Source organism: Poecilia formosa, unplaced genomic scaffold, assembly GCF_000485575.1.
Source record: "Poecilia formosa unplaced genomic scaffold, Poecilia_formosa-5.1.2 Scaffold24, whole genome shotgun sequence".
Classification (NCBI taxonomy): domain Eukaryota; kingdom Metazoa; phylum Chordata; class Actinopteri; order Cyprinodontiformes; family Poeciliidae; genus Poecilia; species Poecilia formosa.
This window is the reverse complement of record NW_006799963.1, coordinates 85927-101471: the sequence shown is the minus strand read 5'-3', so window position 1 is coordinate 101471 and position 15545 is coordinate 85927. Positions and strand designations below refer to the sequence as shown.

The 15545-nt window shown below is 40.3% G+C and overlaps 1 protein-coding gene across 5 annotated transcripts in view; it reads right to left on the bottom strand.

The window, feature by feature from the left end:
- ofcc1 (orofacial cleft 1 candidate 1) overlaps nucleotides 1–15545 on the bottom strand; it is an 85800-nt gene that overhangs the window by 50303 nt on the left and 19952 nt on the right. For all 5 annotated transcript variants that reach the window (XM_007547924.2, XM_007547925.2, XM_016669392.1 and 2 more), the window contains 6 exons: nucleotides 14864–14934; nucleotides 13507–13618; nucleotides 7843–8082; nucleotides 4333–4481; nucleotides 3981–4095; nucleotides 2966–3260 (listed from right to left, as the gene is read on the bottom strand). In XM_007547924.2, the coding sequence (XP_007547986.1) occupies nucleotides 2966–3260; nucleotides 3981–4095; nucleotides 4333–4481; nucleotides 7843–8082; nucleotides 13507–13618; nucleotides 14864–14934 (982 nt within the window). The remainder of the gene's footprint in view (nucleotides 1–2965; nucleotides 3261–3980; nucleotides 4096–4332; nucleotides 4482–7842; nucleotides 8083–13506; nucleotides 13619–14863; nucleotides 14935–15545) is intronic.

Sequence of the window (15545 nt, the reverse complement as noted above, 5' to 3'; positions counted from 1 at the left end):
AGTTCTCCTGCAACGCGAAATGATGAGTTCACATACAACAACGTCCGCGGTAACGCTCCGACTCTCTGATCACAACTTGTCAGCGGTATTATTCTAGATTGGGATGTCAGGTTTGGTTCTGTTGATACATGACAAGTGTCGTGATTCTCTTTTCTGTTCTGTTTTTTAATAAAAAGATTAATTAACTTAAGGCCTCAGGATCGCAAACTTAACGTCTCACTGTCGAGCCTTACGCGTCACGACGTTATAAATGACAAGAGGTCTCCATCTACTTGTCCCGACTCTGAGACAAATGGGTATTAAGGAAAATCCAGGCATTACATGCACCGAGAAAGTGATCCCACCACAGCACACATCAGCGTCAGAAACAGGGAAGCATGAAATAGAAAGGAAACGTCTGAAACTCCCTCCCCACCCCCCGACTTGACTGAGAACTGGAGAAGCTGAGGATAATTCGTTTTTCTTTTCCCTGACTGAATTGGATTTCCATTTTTGGCTAGGTTAAAGTTGTCCATCCAATCGCCCTGCTCAGCCTTGACATATCGCCCCATCTGAACGCCATAATTCACTCCAGAGGTAATGCAACCTGAACTGATCTGTATGCAAATGAGGCCCAAACGTCAGATTGGCTTAGGGAGCGGTGCAGATGAGGTGTTGTGCGGGACACCTTTTGATCCATTATTTCACTCGCCGGATCGGGTTCACTTCTCCGGCAACCTCTTCACCTGACTGTGTGTACGTGTGTGTGTGTGTGTTTTCATGCGTGCCCGTGCACTCTTCTCCTCGGCGAGCAGATCCGCCGAATTTTGCCTTATGTGGCTGAACATAAATCCCCGCATAGTAAGAGCGTCTCTCGCTCTCCTTCTCTCCCTCTTTGGAAATGCAGTCGGTTCGTTGGGGACACTTCCCTTGTGGGTGTTAGGATCTCTGTGGGGGGTCACAGGTCAGCTAGCGGAGGAAGCGACAAGCTGTGAAATGTAAAAGACCAATTTCTTCCACATGTTTCAGTGCTGGGAGAACACTGCCAAGCTGTCAGCCGGCATCACGTTTAAAATGGGCCAGGGTGCTACCCAGCAGACCTGTCACAACTCATTTGTAATTAAAAAGCCTGTGTGATGTTTAAAGCAGAGCACCCCAGAAACTTTTGAGAACTGTTAAATAAAGATGAGCTGTACATGCACAAAGAAAGAAAGAGAGAAAAAAAGAAAGCAAGGAGAGAGAGAAAGAAATAAAGAGAAAGAAAGGAAAGCGAGGGAAAAAAAGGGGAGAAAGAAGGAGAGAAAAAGAGGGAAAAAAAGGATGCCTCCAAGGACCTGCTCAACAAAGAATTTGATCAACTGTAAGGGTATTAAATATTACCATTAGATATTAGCGTTGTTTACGTGATCAATTTTACTTAAACATTTGAATCAGATGTCCTTTCAGTAAAATGTTATTCTCACTATTACTCTGATGCGTCTATCACATATTTGTTTTGTTATGGATTCAAGAATCATCTACAAGTAAGTCGGGAACATTTGTCTCGTTTTCGGTTGCAAAGCTTTTTCTTGTTGTGGGAGCATGAATTTAAGTTTCAATCCTCAAGTAAATAATTTAGCAACAGTGCTAAAGCTAAAGTCTGACTTGCTCCAGCAAGCTGGACTTGTTATGCCTGAGGGAGTCGCTGCTAATGAACAGCACATCACAGGGAAATGTTTTACAAATCACTTCGTTAGAATAGATTTAAATATTTTTATTATTATTATTGTCTGAATTAAATCCCAGTTATTTTGTTTCTTTTTAACATGGTAGTTTGAATAATGACAGTAAAGTGATGATAAAAAAAAATGTTAGAATTTAAACTAACTTGTTTCTGTTTTTTGTTTTGTTTTGTTTTGTTTTATTAGCTGCTGAACATAATAAAAGTTGAGAACTTGTCTAAGCCATGTGGTAGAGAAAGCCATTTGCTGTGACAAAGTTTGTATTCAGCTTTAAATAGTTTAGTTACAAAATTAAAACTCGCATTCAACATTAGCTTCCTAACGGAGAGGCAGACAATGCCAATGATCAAAACAACTCAGGCTGTTAGGATGCCACTTCCTTAGAGTAGATCCAAGAAGGTCGTCTCCAGATTTAACCAGTCTGACAACAATGCTAAAGTCAAATTTGATGCAAGCCGGGCTTCTTAACCCTGCAGCAGCCTTTGACAATATACAGCACATCTTAGTTGTGCTGTACAGAGAAAAGCTTTTGAAAATACACGTACAATGTATGTTACCGTCATGCTGTTCCTTTTCCTTACATGAGAGGACCACAATAATTCAAAATATGTTAGAATGGACACTAATCTATTTGTTGTTTAAGTGTCAAAGTTACATTTGTTATACTCAAACATATTAACTAAGGTCTGACCAAATAAAATCTACGCAAACTGCTAAACATGTTTCTTGGTTAAATTCTGTGAGTGTCTTCTATCCGTGATGAACAGAAATGAATCCATTTCTTTGCTTTTCCGTGTCGTCGTGTTTAGGGTTAAATCCCTTGGGCTCACTGCTGGACTAATTACAGTTATTTAGTGTAAGTTTCCAGCAGCCAGTAATTGGACTTCTTTTCCAGGGTATTCTATGTCGGTGCGTTAATGGTTTGTTCACAGGTGAAATCCGCAATGGTATTCGTCAGAATGCTATCACTAACAATCAGTATTGAGGGTCCAGCCTAAATATTTGCCTAAAAGAAATGCGCATCTGTTGGGTATTGTCACGTAAACATACAAAGAAAACATTCATTTGCTTATGCAAACTCTGCTCCCTTTCTTTATTTAACTTTACCCCAAAGCACGCTCACCCAGCAGAGAGTCCATGCATGTGAGAACTCCCATTCTTCTTTTCCCCCAGCTCAAGACATTAGAGTGGCATTTTCTCCCCCACCTGTGGCATAGTTTGGGGGGGGAGAAGGGGCGGCGCGAGGTTTAGCTTTGGACTCCTACCTGGCAGAGATGAAGACGAGCCAGCGGAATCAGCTGACAGGTGTTGAGGTGAACCGTGTTGAGAGAGCAGGACTGCGGACTCTCCCGCTCTGCAGCCGGGGCCGACGTACAGGTGCTGCTGGGACTGGAGAAGAAGGGGATGCGGGCAAATCTGAGACTGGGACGTGGGCCGCTGGGTAAGGGTCAGGTCCTGGTGATCCTCGGGTTTGGATAAGATTTTAGGGTTGGAGAGGGATCTCGACGGTGCGACAAAGAGCTCTGTCCCTCCGGATGTTCCGAGTGGAATTTTCTTTACCTAAAACGCACACGCACAAAAGAACAGAATAATAATCACAGAACGATCAGACTGTCTGATCTCTACGTATAAATTCAGTAAACATGTCATTGCTCTTCATCCACTTTTTTTTTTTTGTCCTTTATAATTAATGTATGTGATATTTGCTAATCTTTTTGACATTGGGCCATATAACTACCAAGTTAAGTCTGTAAGCGTACACTTTTTTTTTTTTTTTTTTTTCTGTATCCTGCATTCGTGGAGACAAGCAAACGTATCCCGCAGGAGTCAAAGCAACAGTAGACCACAGTAATGATAGAGTAATACAAACAGCATGTCGAAGTCAAAGGGATAAAGATGCAAACGCAGAAGAGGGAGAGCATTGTTCTGGTTTTTTAATCTGATTACAGTGTTTACTAATCTAATCAATGCATCAGCTTAGATGCATCCAGAATTATTGGGTAAAGATGTGGATTTTGTTTTCTGTCTGGGGACAATTTCCAATTTCTCTGCAAGTGCTTTTTTCTCATAGGAAACATCTAAACGTCCAACGCCCGCTGGACTTTCCATAACAACCTACGTAATGAAACGGGGATTGTAGTTTTAAACCTCATGCACATGCATTCTACCAGCCCTAAATGTTTAACGTGCAATGGGATGATGAAATAAATAAATGAAATGAAATGAATGAGCAAACTGTGGATCTTTTACAGAACCAAACCAGGGGAAAAGAGCACTCACCTGAAAATACAGGTTGCACAGCCAGTGGTCTAGATCAGAGGAGATGATGGCTTCGATTTTTTTAAACTGGTCCAGCTGTGGGCTGGGCTCCCCCCTGATCAGTGGAGTTTTGAATCTAAGACAATAGCACATCATTATTGGCAACCAAAAATGTTGATAGTTCAACTAGATTGAAGCATTAAATAAATAAAGCTGCAGTTTTTTTGTTTTTTTTTGTTTTGTTTTTTTTGTTCTTTTTGAAACAGTTTGGACGTGCCGTTCTCCAGTCTCTTTAATTCTAACCGGTCCCGCACTAAAGACGTTGGCTTAAAAGGTACTTACTGTGGAAACTTCATGCTGTTTATTGACTTACCTGCCCTGGACCAGACTCAAGCTCATGCTGCATACAGGAAATACTCCCCAGGCCAGTACAGAGCTAAAATGGCTACTGTGTTCAGGTAGGCTGATGAGTTGGAACAGCAAAACAATGGAGGGGTTGATTTCAGAGGCGGCAGGTAAGCTCTGCAGAAACATGAGCAACAGATACACTCAACCACACGCTTCAAAAAGAAAAAAATAATTATTTCTTTTATTAATAAAAGATACATACTGTACCTTTAACACAAGTGAAAATAAAACATGTTTTGTCAAAGTTTTTACAAATGTGGATTCGGCCCTCCCATTTCTCAAATGCCTTGAAATAAAAACCAGTGCAACCAATAGCCTTCACCTTACTGTTAAGTAGGGTCCAACTTTGTATAAGAAACAGACGGGCTTTACAGTATTACGCTAAATGAATAGCCTGTCTACACAAAGTAATGGAGGTAAATATTCACTGAAAGGACGGCAGTCGTGGATATTGAGAATTTTCTTAGCGGCCTCCTATTTCCACTGATGTGCCAAAAAAGCACGTTTCACGGATACAGGCGGCGTGGAAAGGGGAGCTTCAGATTGCCACTGTAGTATAAACTGACAGCTACTGAATTAGAGATCCAGTAAGGCCACCATAAATCAAATTGATAATATTACGGGTGTCTTGCACAAAGCAAAACGTGTTGGTGGTTGGCAGTCAACGGCAAGTGCGCGCATGCTTATTTACCCAGAGAACGGTAGGGGTTTGCTTAAAAAATGAACTGACAGTGAAGTGTGCCCCACTTCATCCATCATTGAGTAGGAAATATTTTATCCCTTTATTAGTCGTAATGGAAAATGCAGGGGACTTGTTTTAACGCATAAATCATGTGTATCACGCACCGAATCTGGGACACACCGGTGAAACGACGGTTGGTGGCGTGTGACTCCACACATAAATTTATGGAACAATATCACGGATTACAGATATTGAGAATATTGAGGATATTTATATAATTCGTTTACTGTGGGAAATATGACCTCGACTAGAAGTGTTCCGTCAGCGTGTGTGTGTGTGTGTGTGTGTGTGTGCTTAAAGTGCTTGCTTTTAGACATAGTTATTTGCATGTAGGATACAGAAGCCTTTAAATCACAAACTTTAAGAAATTCATCTGGATTTACTGCATAATTGTGAACTGAAAGGAAAATAGTTTGGTTCAGAAGATGGCGTTGCTGTAATCACAGCTGCAAGTCTTCGGTGTGCCAGCTTCACCTGTTTAGATGCAACAATTTCCCGCTAGCTTTCTTTCCACAACAGCCCCATCTCAGTGAGATGGATCCAAGTCTGTGAATACAGACTAAACATGAACTGCTACAGAAATATGATCCTTTCTCCAGCCTTCTATGAAATTTCACCCGCTTCCCTGTGCTTGCCAAAGGAAAGCATCCACACAGCATCATACTGTCACAACCACGTTTTGTAGTCTTGTAGTTTTTTTCTATAGGAAAAAAAAAAAACTCCCAGTGTGGATTTCTGAAAAATCTCCTGATTTACTTGCATTTTCAAAACAAAATACTCTTTTTGCCTATATTCTATCATTTTTTCCCCCCATTTTTCAGCTGATTAAACAGTGCCCATTGACATGTTTAAACCTTGAGATATTGTTGTATGTTATCGCACTACTTTGCACTTCTGTCCACCTACAACCCTGACCTCTCTGGTGTTCTCCTTGGTCTTCGTGATGCCATTTGTTCACTCTTATGCCATTTGTTCACTCTTATGAACAAACACAGTAATGACAGCAACCATTAAAAAAAAAAATGCCTGAAAGTCCTGCACAGGAGTAAAGGATGGGAAACAAGTAAAAAAAACACCAAATGAATGGATTTCTACAAGATCCTCCTTTTTATTTTTTTGCTTTTTTTTCCCCCCTCTGCTTGTTTACTCCAAAACTAAAACCACATCCACGTCATTCTCGTTTTGCCGTAAAATGAAATTCAGACACTCTGTCAATTCCACCGAGGCGTTCCCACTCACCTGCAAAAGCTTGACACTCAACTGTTTCCGCCTTAATCCGGCCCAGGCAGACAAAACAAGTGGTGAATGAAAGAAAAGTGGGGGAGACAGAAAGAAAGATGGAGAGGGAGGAAGGGGAAAATAAGCTCCTGGCCTCCCTCTACCATCACTAATTCCTCATTTCCTCTTAGAAGGGACTGCATGTACTTCTGAAATCGCACGCTATAGTGTGGGCAAGTGGAGGGAAGGGAAGAAAAAAAGCATTTAAGCTAGTGGTCTCATACAAATCTGATCGGCATTTCCACCGCTGTCAATGTGAATAACAACAGCTGGTTTGTCTATAAAGCACAGCTCACAGTTTAGGGAGAAGAGGAGGGGAAGAAGAGTGACACAAGGCATTTATACTATGCTGTACTTAAACCGTTTTTTTTTTTGTTTGTTTTTTTTTCAGATCCCAGGTCTGCATTCAGTTCATGCCAGCTTTTACCCCATGCCTTTATGTCGGATGGAAGCTGGAGACAATATTATCAGGGAGCTTGGGCTCAGTGAATACGCCCACGAGCGCATTGACAGTGTCCACATGTGCTGAATGCTCCGCATAGGCCTTCAACAGACGCCATTAGAAAACAGAGCCTACATACACGACTATATAGGATCGGAAGGGACACCGAATTTAAAGGCGTCTATTTTAAGGGGTGTTTTGTTTTTTTGTTTTTTTTTGCATGTGAATCTTTTGTCCCGCACACATATGATCAATGAATACACAGAACCTAATCCACTGGTCAATATCAACCATCCAGAATAAGTCTGTAGGTTTTTTTCTTTTTTTTTTAAGATTAGAGCTGCTTATGCATATACAGAGGATGGCATTTTTTCAAGAGATTTAAAAGAGTGATTGTGAAATGGGCTCCGATTTGATCTAATATAATCTGCTGCGCGACTTCTAAAGGCCCGACATTGGAAAAACACACCGATTCTTCCGCTATGAAAAAGAAAAAGAGGGGTTGGTATTTTCAACGAGTTAACAAAAACATGTAAAAAGTTTAAAGTTACTTGAACTTTTTCACATTTTATGCTACAGTCACAGTTTTCTGTGGAATAGACCAACACAAAGCACTGCGGAAAATTAGCAAGTAAAACCCACTTTTATCTAAATACGGATCCAGCTGTTCTGTGAAAGCCTCAAACGTTTGTAAAATAAGTTGAGTGAACAAAATGCATCTTGATGACCAAGGAACACATCAGATTTAAAGTAAATCTGGATGATAGCCACTTAGATCCATAAATCACGTGGGGAACATTACTGGAAGAATTATCAGTAGTGCACCTCCTCAAATTTGGCTTTTATAGTAGAGTGACAAGAAGAAAGACGGCTAAGAAGTCACGTGTGCAGTTCGCTACAAGCTATTTAGAGGACCATTTTATTTTATTTTTTTTTATCTACAACCAAATCCCACCATTTAACTATTTGTAACACTGCTACATAGCGTTATAAAACAAGTCGGTGTGTGGCACCATGAAGAGGCTCTGGTTAATATGCAGGTCGATGTCGTAGAAGCGGCCTCGGTGCTCGACTGGCTCAGTAGACGCCGACCAGGTTTGCTCTTTCGAACTGCGCAGGTGGAGAGAAGGACCTCCTAAAGGGCTCTGAAGTGCCACTCTGACCGAGTAGAGACCTCTGGGAAGCTTGTCTCTTGCCGCTCTCAGGCAACACACACACACCTCTATGGATTGGGGAAGGGCTCCCTGGTCCCCCTATGAAGAAGAAATAGGAGAACACGAGGATGAGCAAACATTTCAACTCCATATTTTATAAGCATATCTTTTTTTTTTTATTTAAATAGACAACAGATCATCTGTGTTCTTACCCAAAATTTTATTAGACATAAGAGATGCTCATAAAGTTAATAGCATTATTAGAACACATTAATATCCCACCACCGGATTGCAACCACAGCAGTTATTGGCCTGCTTCAAAATGTTAAGTTATCCAGCTATAATTTGGCATGAACTGCACCGAAAACTGAAAAATTTGTCATTTAAAAACTAAAAAATATTTTTGGGATGATCTCGTGTATCGGGCCTCAGCCCAATTGAAGATATTTTTAAATTGTTGGTTTTGGAATAGTAAAGGAATCCGACTCATTATTCCCCGTTTTGGACCAGAGCAAGTCATGTGGAGGTGCTAACCTCCACAGTGGAGCGTTTGATTGAAGTCACCCAAATGTAGGGAGTTCTAGTTCAAAAACAAATAAACGTGTTCCAGAAGCTACACAATTAAAACCTGGCACTACAGTTCACCCAGACCAAGGAGGGTGATCTTTTTCAAATAAACAGGGCAACGCTTTCTTTTAGGAAAGCCTGTGTCATCTGGAAGCCTAACCGGGGCTCAGTATTAAAAACCGAGGAACATCTGTTGAGATACCTGAAATGGCATCCAGCGTTTCGAAGCTTGAGAGGATCTGCCAGGAAGACTTGGATAAACGGCCCAAATCCAGGTGTAAAAGGCTTTTAAAGACTTACTCAAGAAGCTGTAATTGCTGCCAAAGGGGCTTCTGCAAAGTAATGACTTCATTTTGATCTTTCATTAATTTTTGAAAAATATGTTTTCACTTTGACATTATAATTATAAAGTTTGAACCGGTCAGAAAATGATTGATCGGTCAAAAACTTAAATTTACTCGTGGAAAAACGTAACAAGGCGCTCTAATGCCGAAAAGTGTGTTGATAAAAAAAAAAAAAAAAAAAAAAAAAATCCCACTACACCTAATATTCTCCATTTAATGAGCTTCATTGGGTTATAGCCTTTAAACCTCATTCAAAGCACATCAACATTAACTGCTGTCAAAGTTAGATTGCCCATTCAGGAGAAGATTTCCAACATCCAAGCCCTGCGGTGGTAAAATGAACTTTCAAGGACTGGATGTTTCTTCTTTTTATTTATTTATTTTTTTTTTGCTTGTATGTCCCTTGTTTTATAGCGTAAGGTAGGTAGTTAAAAAATTATTAAGTAGGACATCCAGAAGACAGTTAATGGAAATAGTTGCTCCTATCTTAGTCTTTAACAGGATTTAAATCATCAATATCCAAAACAAATTTGGAGCTTTTTGTCATTAAATATTTCTTCCAGGGTTTGTTTGTTTTTCTAACATTATTATGATCATTCAGAGATCCATCAGCCGATACTGATAATTAGCATAGTCCCCAAATATAGTTATTTGTATTCTGAGGGGGCTTGATCATTTTAATTATAACATAATCCTATTGCCACACCAAGAGGTTGATTTGCACTATTATGAAGAATAGGATTAAAAACAAAAAAATAAATGTAGCATTCTATCCAACCCTATCCTACACTACCCTTCTCTTTATAACGCCATCCTATTCCATTGTGTAATGACGTATTGTATCTTACAGCGTACATATATACCAAGATTTATAGCATCACATCGCATTATACTGTCTCCTATCCTATTCTCTAAGAAACTCATATCATCCACTGTAAATTACATCTCCTTATTCCTATTTATTGTATGTGCTTAAGTATACAGTATGTTAACCAGGACCTGAGGGCATATTTTGAGTGTCTGGCAATTAAAACCCTCTGTTCCAATCAATGATACACACTCTCTCCCTCTCATACACACACACACACACACTCCTATATGGATTTTAGAACTTTCTCCTTATGATTTCCAATGTCACTTTTTTTTTCTTTTTTTTTAACTGTGGGTCATGAAGCACATATATTTTGAAAGGACACAATACTAAAATTCAGCTAGCAAAGGGTCATAATACTCATGACAGTGCCTGTCAGTCAAGAAGGAGGGGCGTGTGCAGCTGAACCCCCTCGGTGATATCCTCTCAATCTTCCCACTGCGAGCATCTTTGGATTCCAAAACAACCAAAAACAATACAGGCAGAAGTAAAATTAGTATAATTGGTGGCAAAGCGGTTTAGCCCACACGTCTCACATTTAGAAGGAGGTGGCGAAGGCCTCCGAGCTCCCGCATAGGAAGACGAGGGCAGGCAGAAGAAGAGACGGGAAAAAAAGGAGGAGGAAGGAAGGGAGGGGGGAGGAGAGGAACGAGAGCAGAAAAAGAAAAAAAGAATAAAAAAATAATATCACACCTGCGTCTAATTTTCCATGTGCGTCGCGGAAGCATTGTTATTGCCCTGGCTCAAGTGCCTGCGCAGGCATCGTAGGAAATGGCAGAGACAGCAAGGTGAAGGTAAAAGGTGAAGGGAGCCAATTTTCCATATCAGAGGTGGTTTGTTTGCCCCGAGCCTGAGTTGTGCCTAAAGTGCCATAACATTACAGCACTCCTACAGATGAGATCAAAGGCTCCAGCGAGGGATCCTCTGTGGTTTTGCTGGCAAGCGGCCGTCCCTTTGCTCAAAGATCTTTTCAGGGCTTTCCACACATTGACTGATCACACAAAATGCACTCTTAATGGAGGCAGGAAATGCCACGTACAAAAACTTCCTTTCTTTCTAAGTATAGGCTAATATTCAGAGATTAAGCTTTCTTGTTAATTATTTTCATTTTAATTAGTAAATCTTAATTAACAATGAACATTTACCCTTAAAATATTTTGGCTTTGGAACGAAGGAGGGGGGTGAAGAAAAGAGAGAATAAATATGACAATCTTTTCGGGACCTCCGGGCAGGATTACTGATGCAGGCTGCCTTAGTTATTAAACACGTTCTAAATTAAATGCCTCCATGAATTTTGCACAGAAATATATTTTCATAGTTTTGCATGCCAAATGTGACATTTTATATTTCAGATTCATCTCGCTGCAGTAATTTTCAAGAAATGTCATATAAACAAAGATTTTGTCATTTACCAAAAGAAATTACTATGCGTGGCAGGTTTGGCCATTGCTTCTCTCTTTCCATCTCTCTCTCTCTTTTTTTTTTTTTTTCTTTTTGCCTCTCCCTGCTTTGCCCGCTTATTCTGCCTGCGCTAGTTGTTTCAAGTCAGCAAGCCATAAAAAATCTTTATCTCAGTGAAACACAGCAATTTGGGAGATAATCGAATGGTGACTGGGGGGCACAAACGCCAGTCTGAGGAATTATACCACAATCTCCCCTGCATTTACAACCTTCCTCAAAGCCAGTTGTCACCCTGGAAGGAAAGCCCCCGACTGAAGATTCATTACATCTTTAAGCCAGCACGGTGGCATAGCAGGCTCATCCCCAGATGCAACACAACAGCACACTCACTCCCACAGCTGGTGATGCTACCGCTACAACTGCAGTCCCCTTTTCTCGCTTCCCCTCGATTGGTTCCCCCCTCATTTCCTCTCTCCCTTTTTTGCTGCTTGGGTTTCATCTTCGAAGATTGCATTTTCCACCTACTGATGTTTCCTTAAACGGGAGACGCTACTCCCAAAACGACAGAAAACAAATCTTTAAAAGCTGAAACGCAAAGCGCAGCTGGATGGTTAGCATATCGGCTGGGGGGATTCCTTTTGGCTCACTGCAGTGTAATACCTATATACAGTTATATTCAATTAATTAGGAAATTCCTATTCTTGTGACAAGAATACCTTTTGAAAATAACAACCTTTCAGCAGGTATTGAACATACTTTAAATTAACCCCACATTTCTCTATTAAAAAAAAAAATAAAATAAAATATTCTTTTTTTTTCTTTTTTTTTTGTCTTTTATAATATTCTAATCTTAAATGTCATGTTTTCATTAGCTGTAGGCAAAAAAAAAAACAAAAAAAAAACATCTTAATTAACAGAAAGAAAAGCTTGAAAAACACCAGTCAGAGTGTAATTAATCATCATAATGTGTTTAACTTAGTGAACTGAGTTGCTGAAATAAATGAACTTTTCAATAATATTCAAATTGTTTGAATAAGACTGCATGTCTCTGTATAGGCATGCTCATATGGAAACACTTAATTTCCCCTCTCTCTCACTGGTACCGTTCACTACCTCATTACATATAATTACATCATTTAGCAGTTTTTTCCTGGGGTGGGGAGGGTTAGGGGGTTACCAAACAAAGCTGTTTTCTTCTTGCAATTTGTAAATAGGATCGATATATTTCCCATGACATCACACTCTCAAGGCAATTCCAACAAGGCAGCTCCAATACGTTGCCGCTGCAGTTGCCAATTCTTTATTCTGTAAAAGAACCAGTTTGGTTCTTCTTAACATGAGAGCAAGTTTTATGCTACCTTACTATAAAAGTCTCGTTGGGTGAAGTTTACCCACATATGTCACCATTTCTCCCAGCATCCCTGCATTGAAGCAATCAGCTTAATTCATTAAATATGCCATTTAAAAAAAAAACAAAAACAAAAAAAACATATACTTGTTTTGTAAATGTGAAACAAAAAGTGGAATTGTTCTAAGTGATAACCTACCAAGTGTAATAATAGTTGCATTTTAAAGTGTGTATTTTAAAATACAACTATTATTTTCTATCAAACCAATCACATCAGGTGTGTGTTCCTGGTCGCCGATGCTCTAAGGCATAGGACTGAGTTAACTTTTTTAGACCTGCTCTGACTTTATTCACTGTGGAAATCCAGTAATCAGTGCATTCCAACACAATGAAAAGGGTCAACTGATGCAGCACTCTTTATGTGCATTCCACTTTACAATGTGTGTTTACAGCTCTATCGTTCAAACTGGGCGTATGGAAAGCAAAACTAGCTCAGAAGTCGCAAACATGGTGATTAGAAAACTTTGAATGGTTTTTGGACTCTGTGTGCTCGGCCTGGCTTTTGATTCTGACGAACATGGTTTCTTCCTATTAGCTGCTACTCACGGCACAGAATTATATTTCAACTTTCTCAGACTTTACAAAGACTTTGTGATTGTTTTGACTTGATGAATTGCATAAAACAACCTAAAAAAAAAACCTGCTAATATAAATAAAATTTAAGAAGAAATTGGTAAACTAACATAGAAATTTCATATCTAACCAAAGCTAATTTAGAAATCAAACTATAATGAGAAATCTGGGCGTTTTTATAGACTTACTTTTAGCTTCTGAAATGCAAGACGTTCCAATCTCGGGTTACAGAGAATATAAGTGAAAACCAATGGGACCAATGAACCCAGAGAAAAATTACGAAATGTGTTTCTTTCCATCTTCACACCCTTATTTTCAGTCCAACTGATGTGCCGTTTCTCAGCCCACCGTCGCCTTACCTGCCACGAGGGCCGTGATGCAGAAGAGGAGGATTGTGGGAGCTCTTTGGCCGCCGCCGCCTCTTCTCGGCCTTCGCCGAGCGCTCTGATCGACAGGCTGTCGAGGTTTTTGCTGCAGTGCACAAACATTTGTGTGTAACACACACCAGTACGAGGGGCTAACCCTGTTAACAGCCACCTGCATTTTGGGGCCCCTGTTGTTCCACTCTGTAGCCAACAGCAGCTCAATCTAATAACAGCACAACAAAACACTTTCCATTGGGTCCCTCTTTCTCTCTCCTTCTGTGCTTTTCCTCTTTTCTCTGTGGCTCTCTCTCTCTCTCCCTGCTTTTCTCTGCCTTTCAATCTTATCAGCGGTAATGTAATAAGCGCTTGCTTCGCTCGTCTCCTCGCCACCTCTCTTAATTCCTCAAAATAAAGCAATATCACAGGGGCCCCGGCCTGCCTGTGACTGGGGATAAGATGCTTGTTAAAGGAAGGATAATTCAGCAAATAAACGCTCTGCATCAAAGGCGGGCGCTGGGTCTTTCTTTCTTTTCTCTCCTTCTCTCCCTCCCCTCTGTTTGCCTATCAAAAGTATTACACATGCTTTCATCAGTTCACAACATGGCACAATGTGCTTCCTAATGCAATTACTCAACCTCCATTAAATCAGAAACGGTGGAAACAAATGAATTACACATTTGTTACAAAAACACAAGTCAGCTCTGTGTCTGTTCTAATTTTCTCTCTCTCTCTTTCTCTCAAAGATGTATGGAGAGAAAAGTGAAATCATTTCTCTTTCCATTTCAGGCAGATGTAGCCCTGGGTGATGCGTAGAAAGTCTCCGATGTCTAATAGCCACCCACTATTGATATCAGCAAGGATTTACAGGGTTCAAGGCTGTCTGGAGGAGGTCATCTCGCTAAACTCCAAATCACATTCATCTGACAGGGCTGGTGTCCGACTTACCACCCACCCATAACACGGACCAGCACAAGCCGTGGCTCTGAAGCGTACACTAGTTTCTTGATTTTTATCATCTCAGCCAGCCTGGTAGTCGGTAATTAATGAAAACTTAAACATGCTAAGCTTGATTGCCCGCGGGGCTCTCGCCACGAGATGTGAAGTCTGACCAAAGTGGATGGAGCAAGAATTGATGCACCTCCTAGCCCAGTGACATGGACAGATTTCTGTGCCCCTGAGCCATATTACCCAGAATGCAATGCCTGCTGACAGCAGAAGCCTTGCAGAGGACATATGAATCTGGCGCGTCAACGGTAATACAAATGCTTCTCACACAATTAATGATCACAGTCATGTGACATCAGTTTTACATATGAGGGGGGGAGGTTGATATGAAAGGAGCTGTACTTACCACTGAAACAATGTGTTCACTCTGGGCTGGGGCCTTAATACTTCATCACAGGCTCTCTGTGAACTGGGTTCCTTCAAAAAAACAAAATTGAAGGAATTTCTCATTTAAATGTTTTATCAAAATGTTTGTATTCTGTAGTGTTACAAATTACAGTGCCTTTTACAGAATATTTTCACTCCTTGAGTTATTTCTCTAACCGTTGAAACATGTTTTTCTGTAGAATTTAGGTCTAGATGTTTACGAGGGCATTTTAACTCAAAAATATGTTGTTGTTTTTTTTTTTTGTCCTGAATGAGACTTTTGATGTGCTAGCTTTTGTCAGGGTCATTGTCCTACTGGAGGATTAAATTTGATCATTCATTTGATCTATCTTGATATCAATTCTTAGCAGCGTCCCTGTTCCTGCTGAGGACAAGAATCCCACAGCATGATGCTCTCACCACCATGCTTGTTGGGGGTATGGTGTGTCAGTTACTGTTCCTCACACCTTGCACTTTGCATGTTGACCAAAGAAGCTTTGAACTATTCTGGCTGCAGCAACAGTTTTTTTTTTTTTTTTTTTTTTCCCACATTTGAAGTCTGCTTCACATGAAAAATTAGAAACATAGAAAAAAAATCTGAAACTTTTTAATTAGCCTCCGAAGCCGTTTCTTTGCATCGTTTCCAATGAACAGCAGCGCTG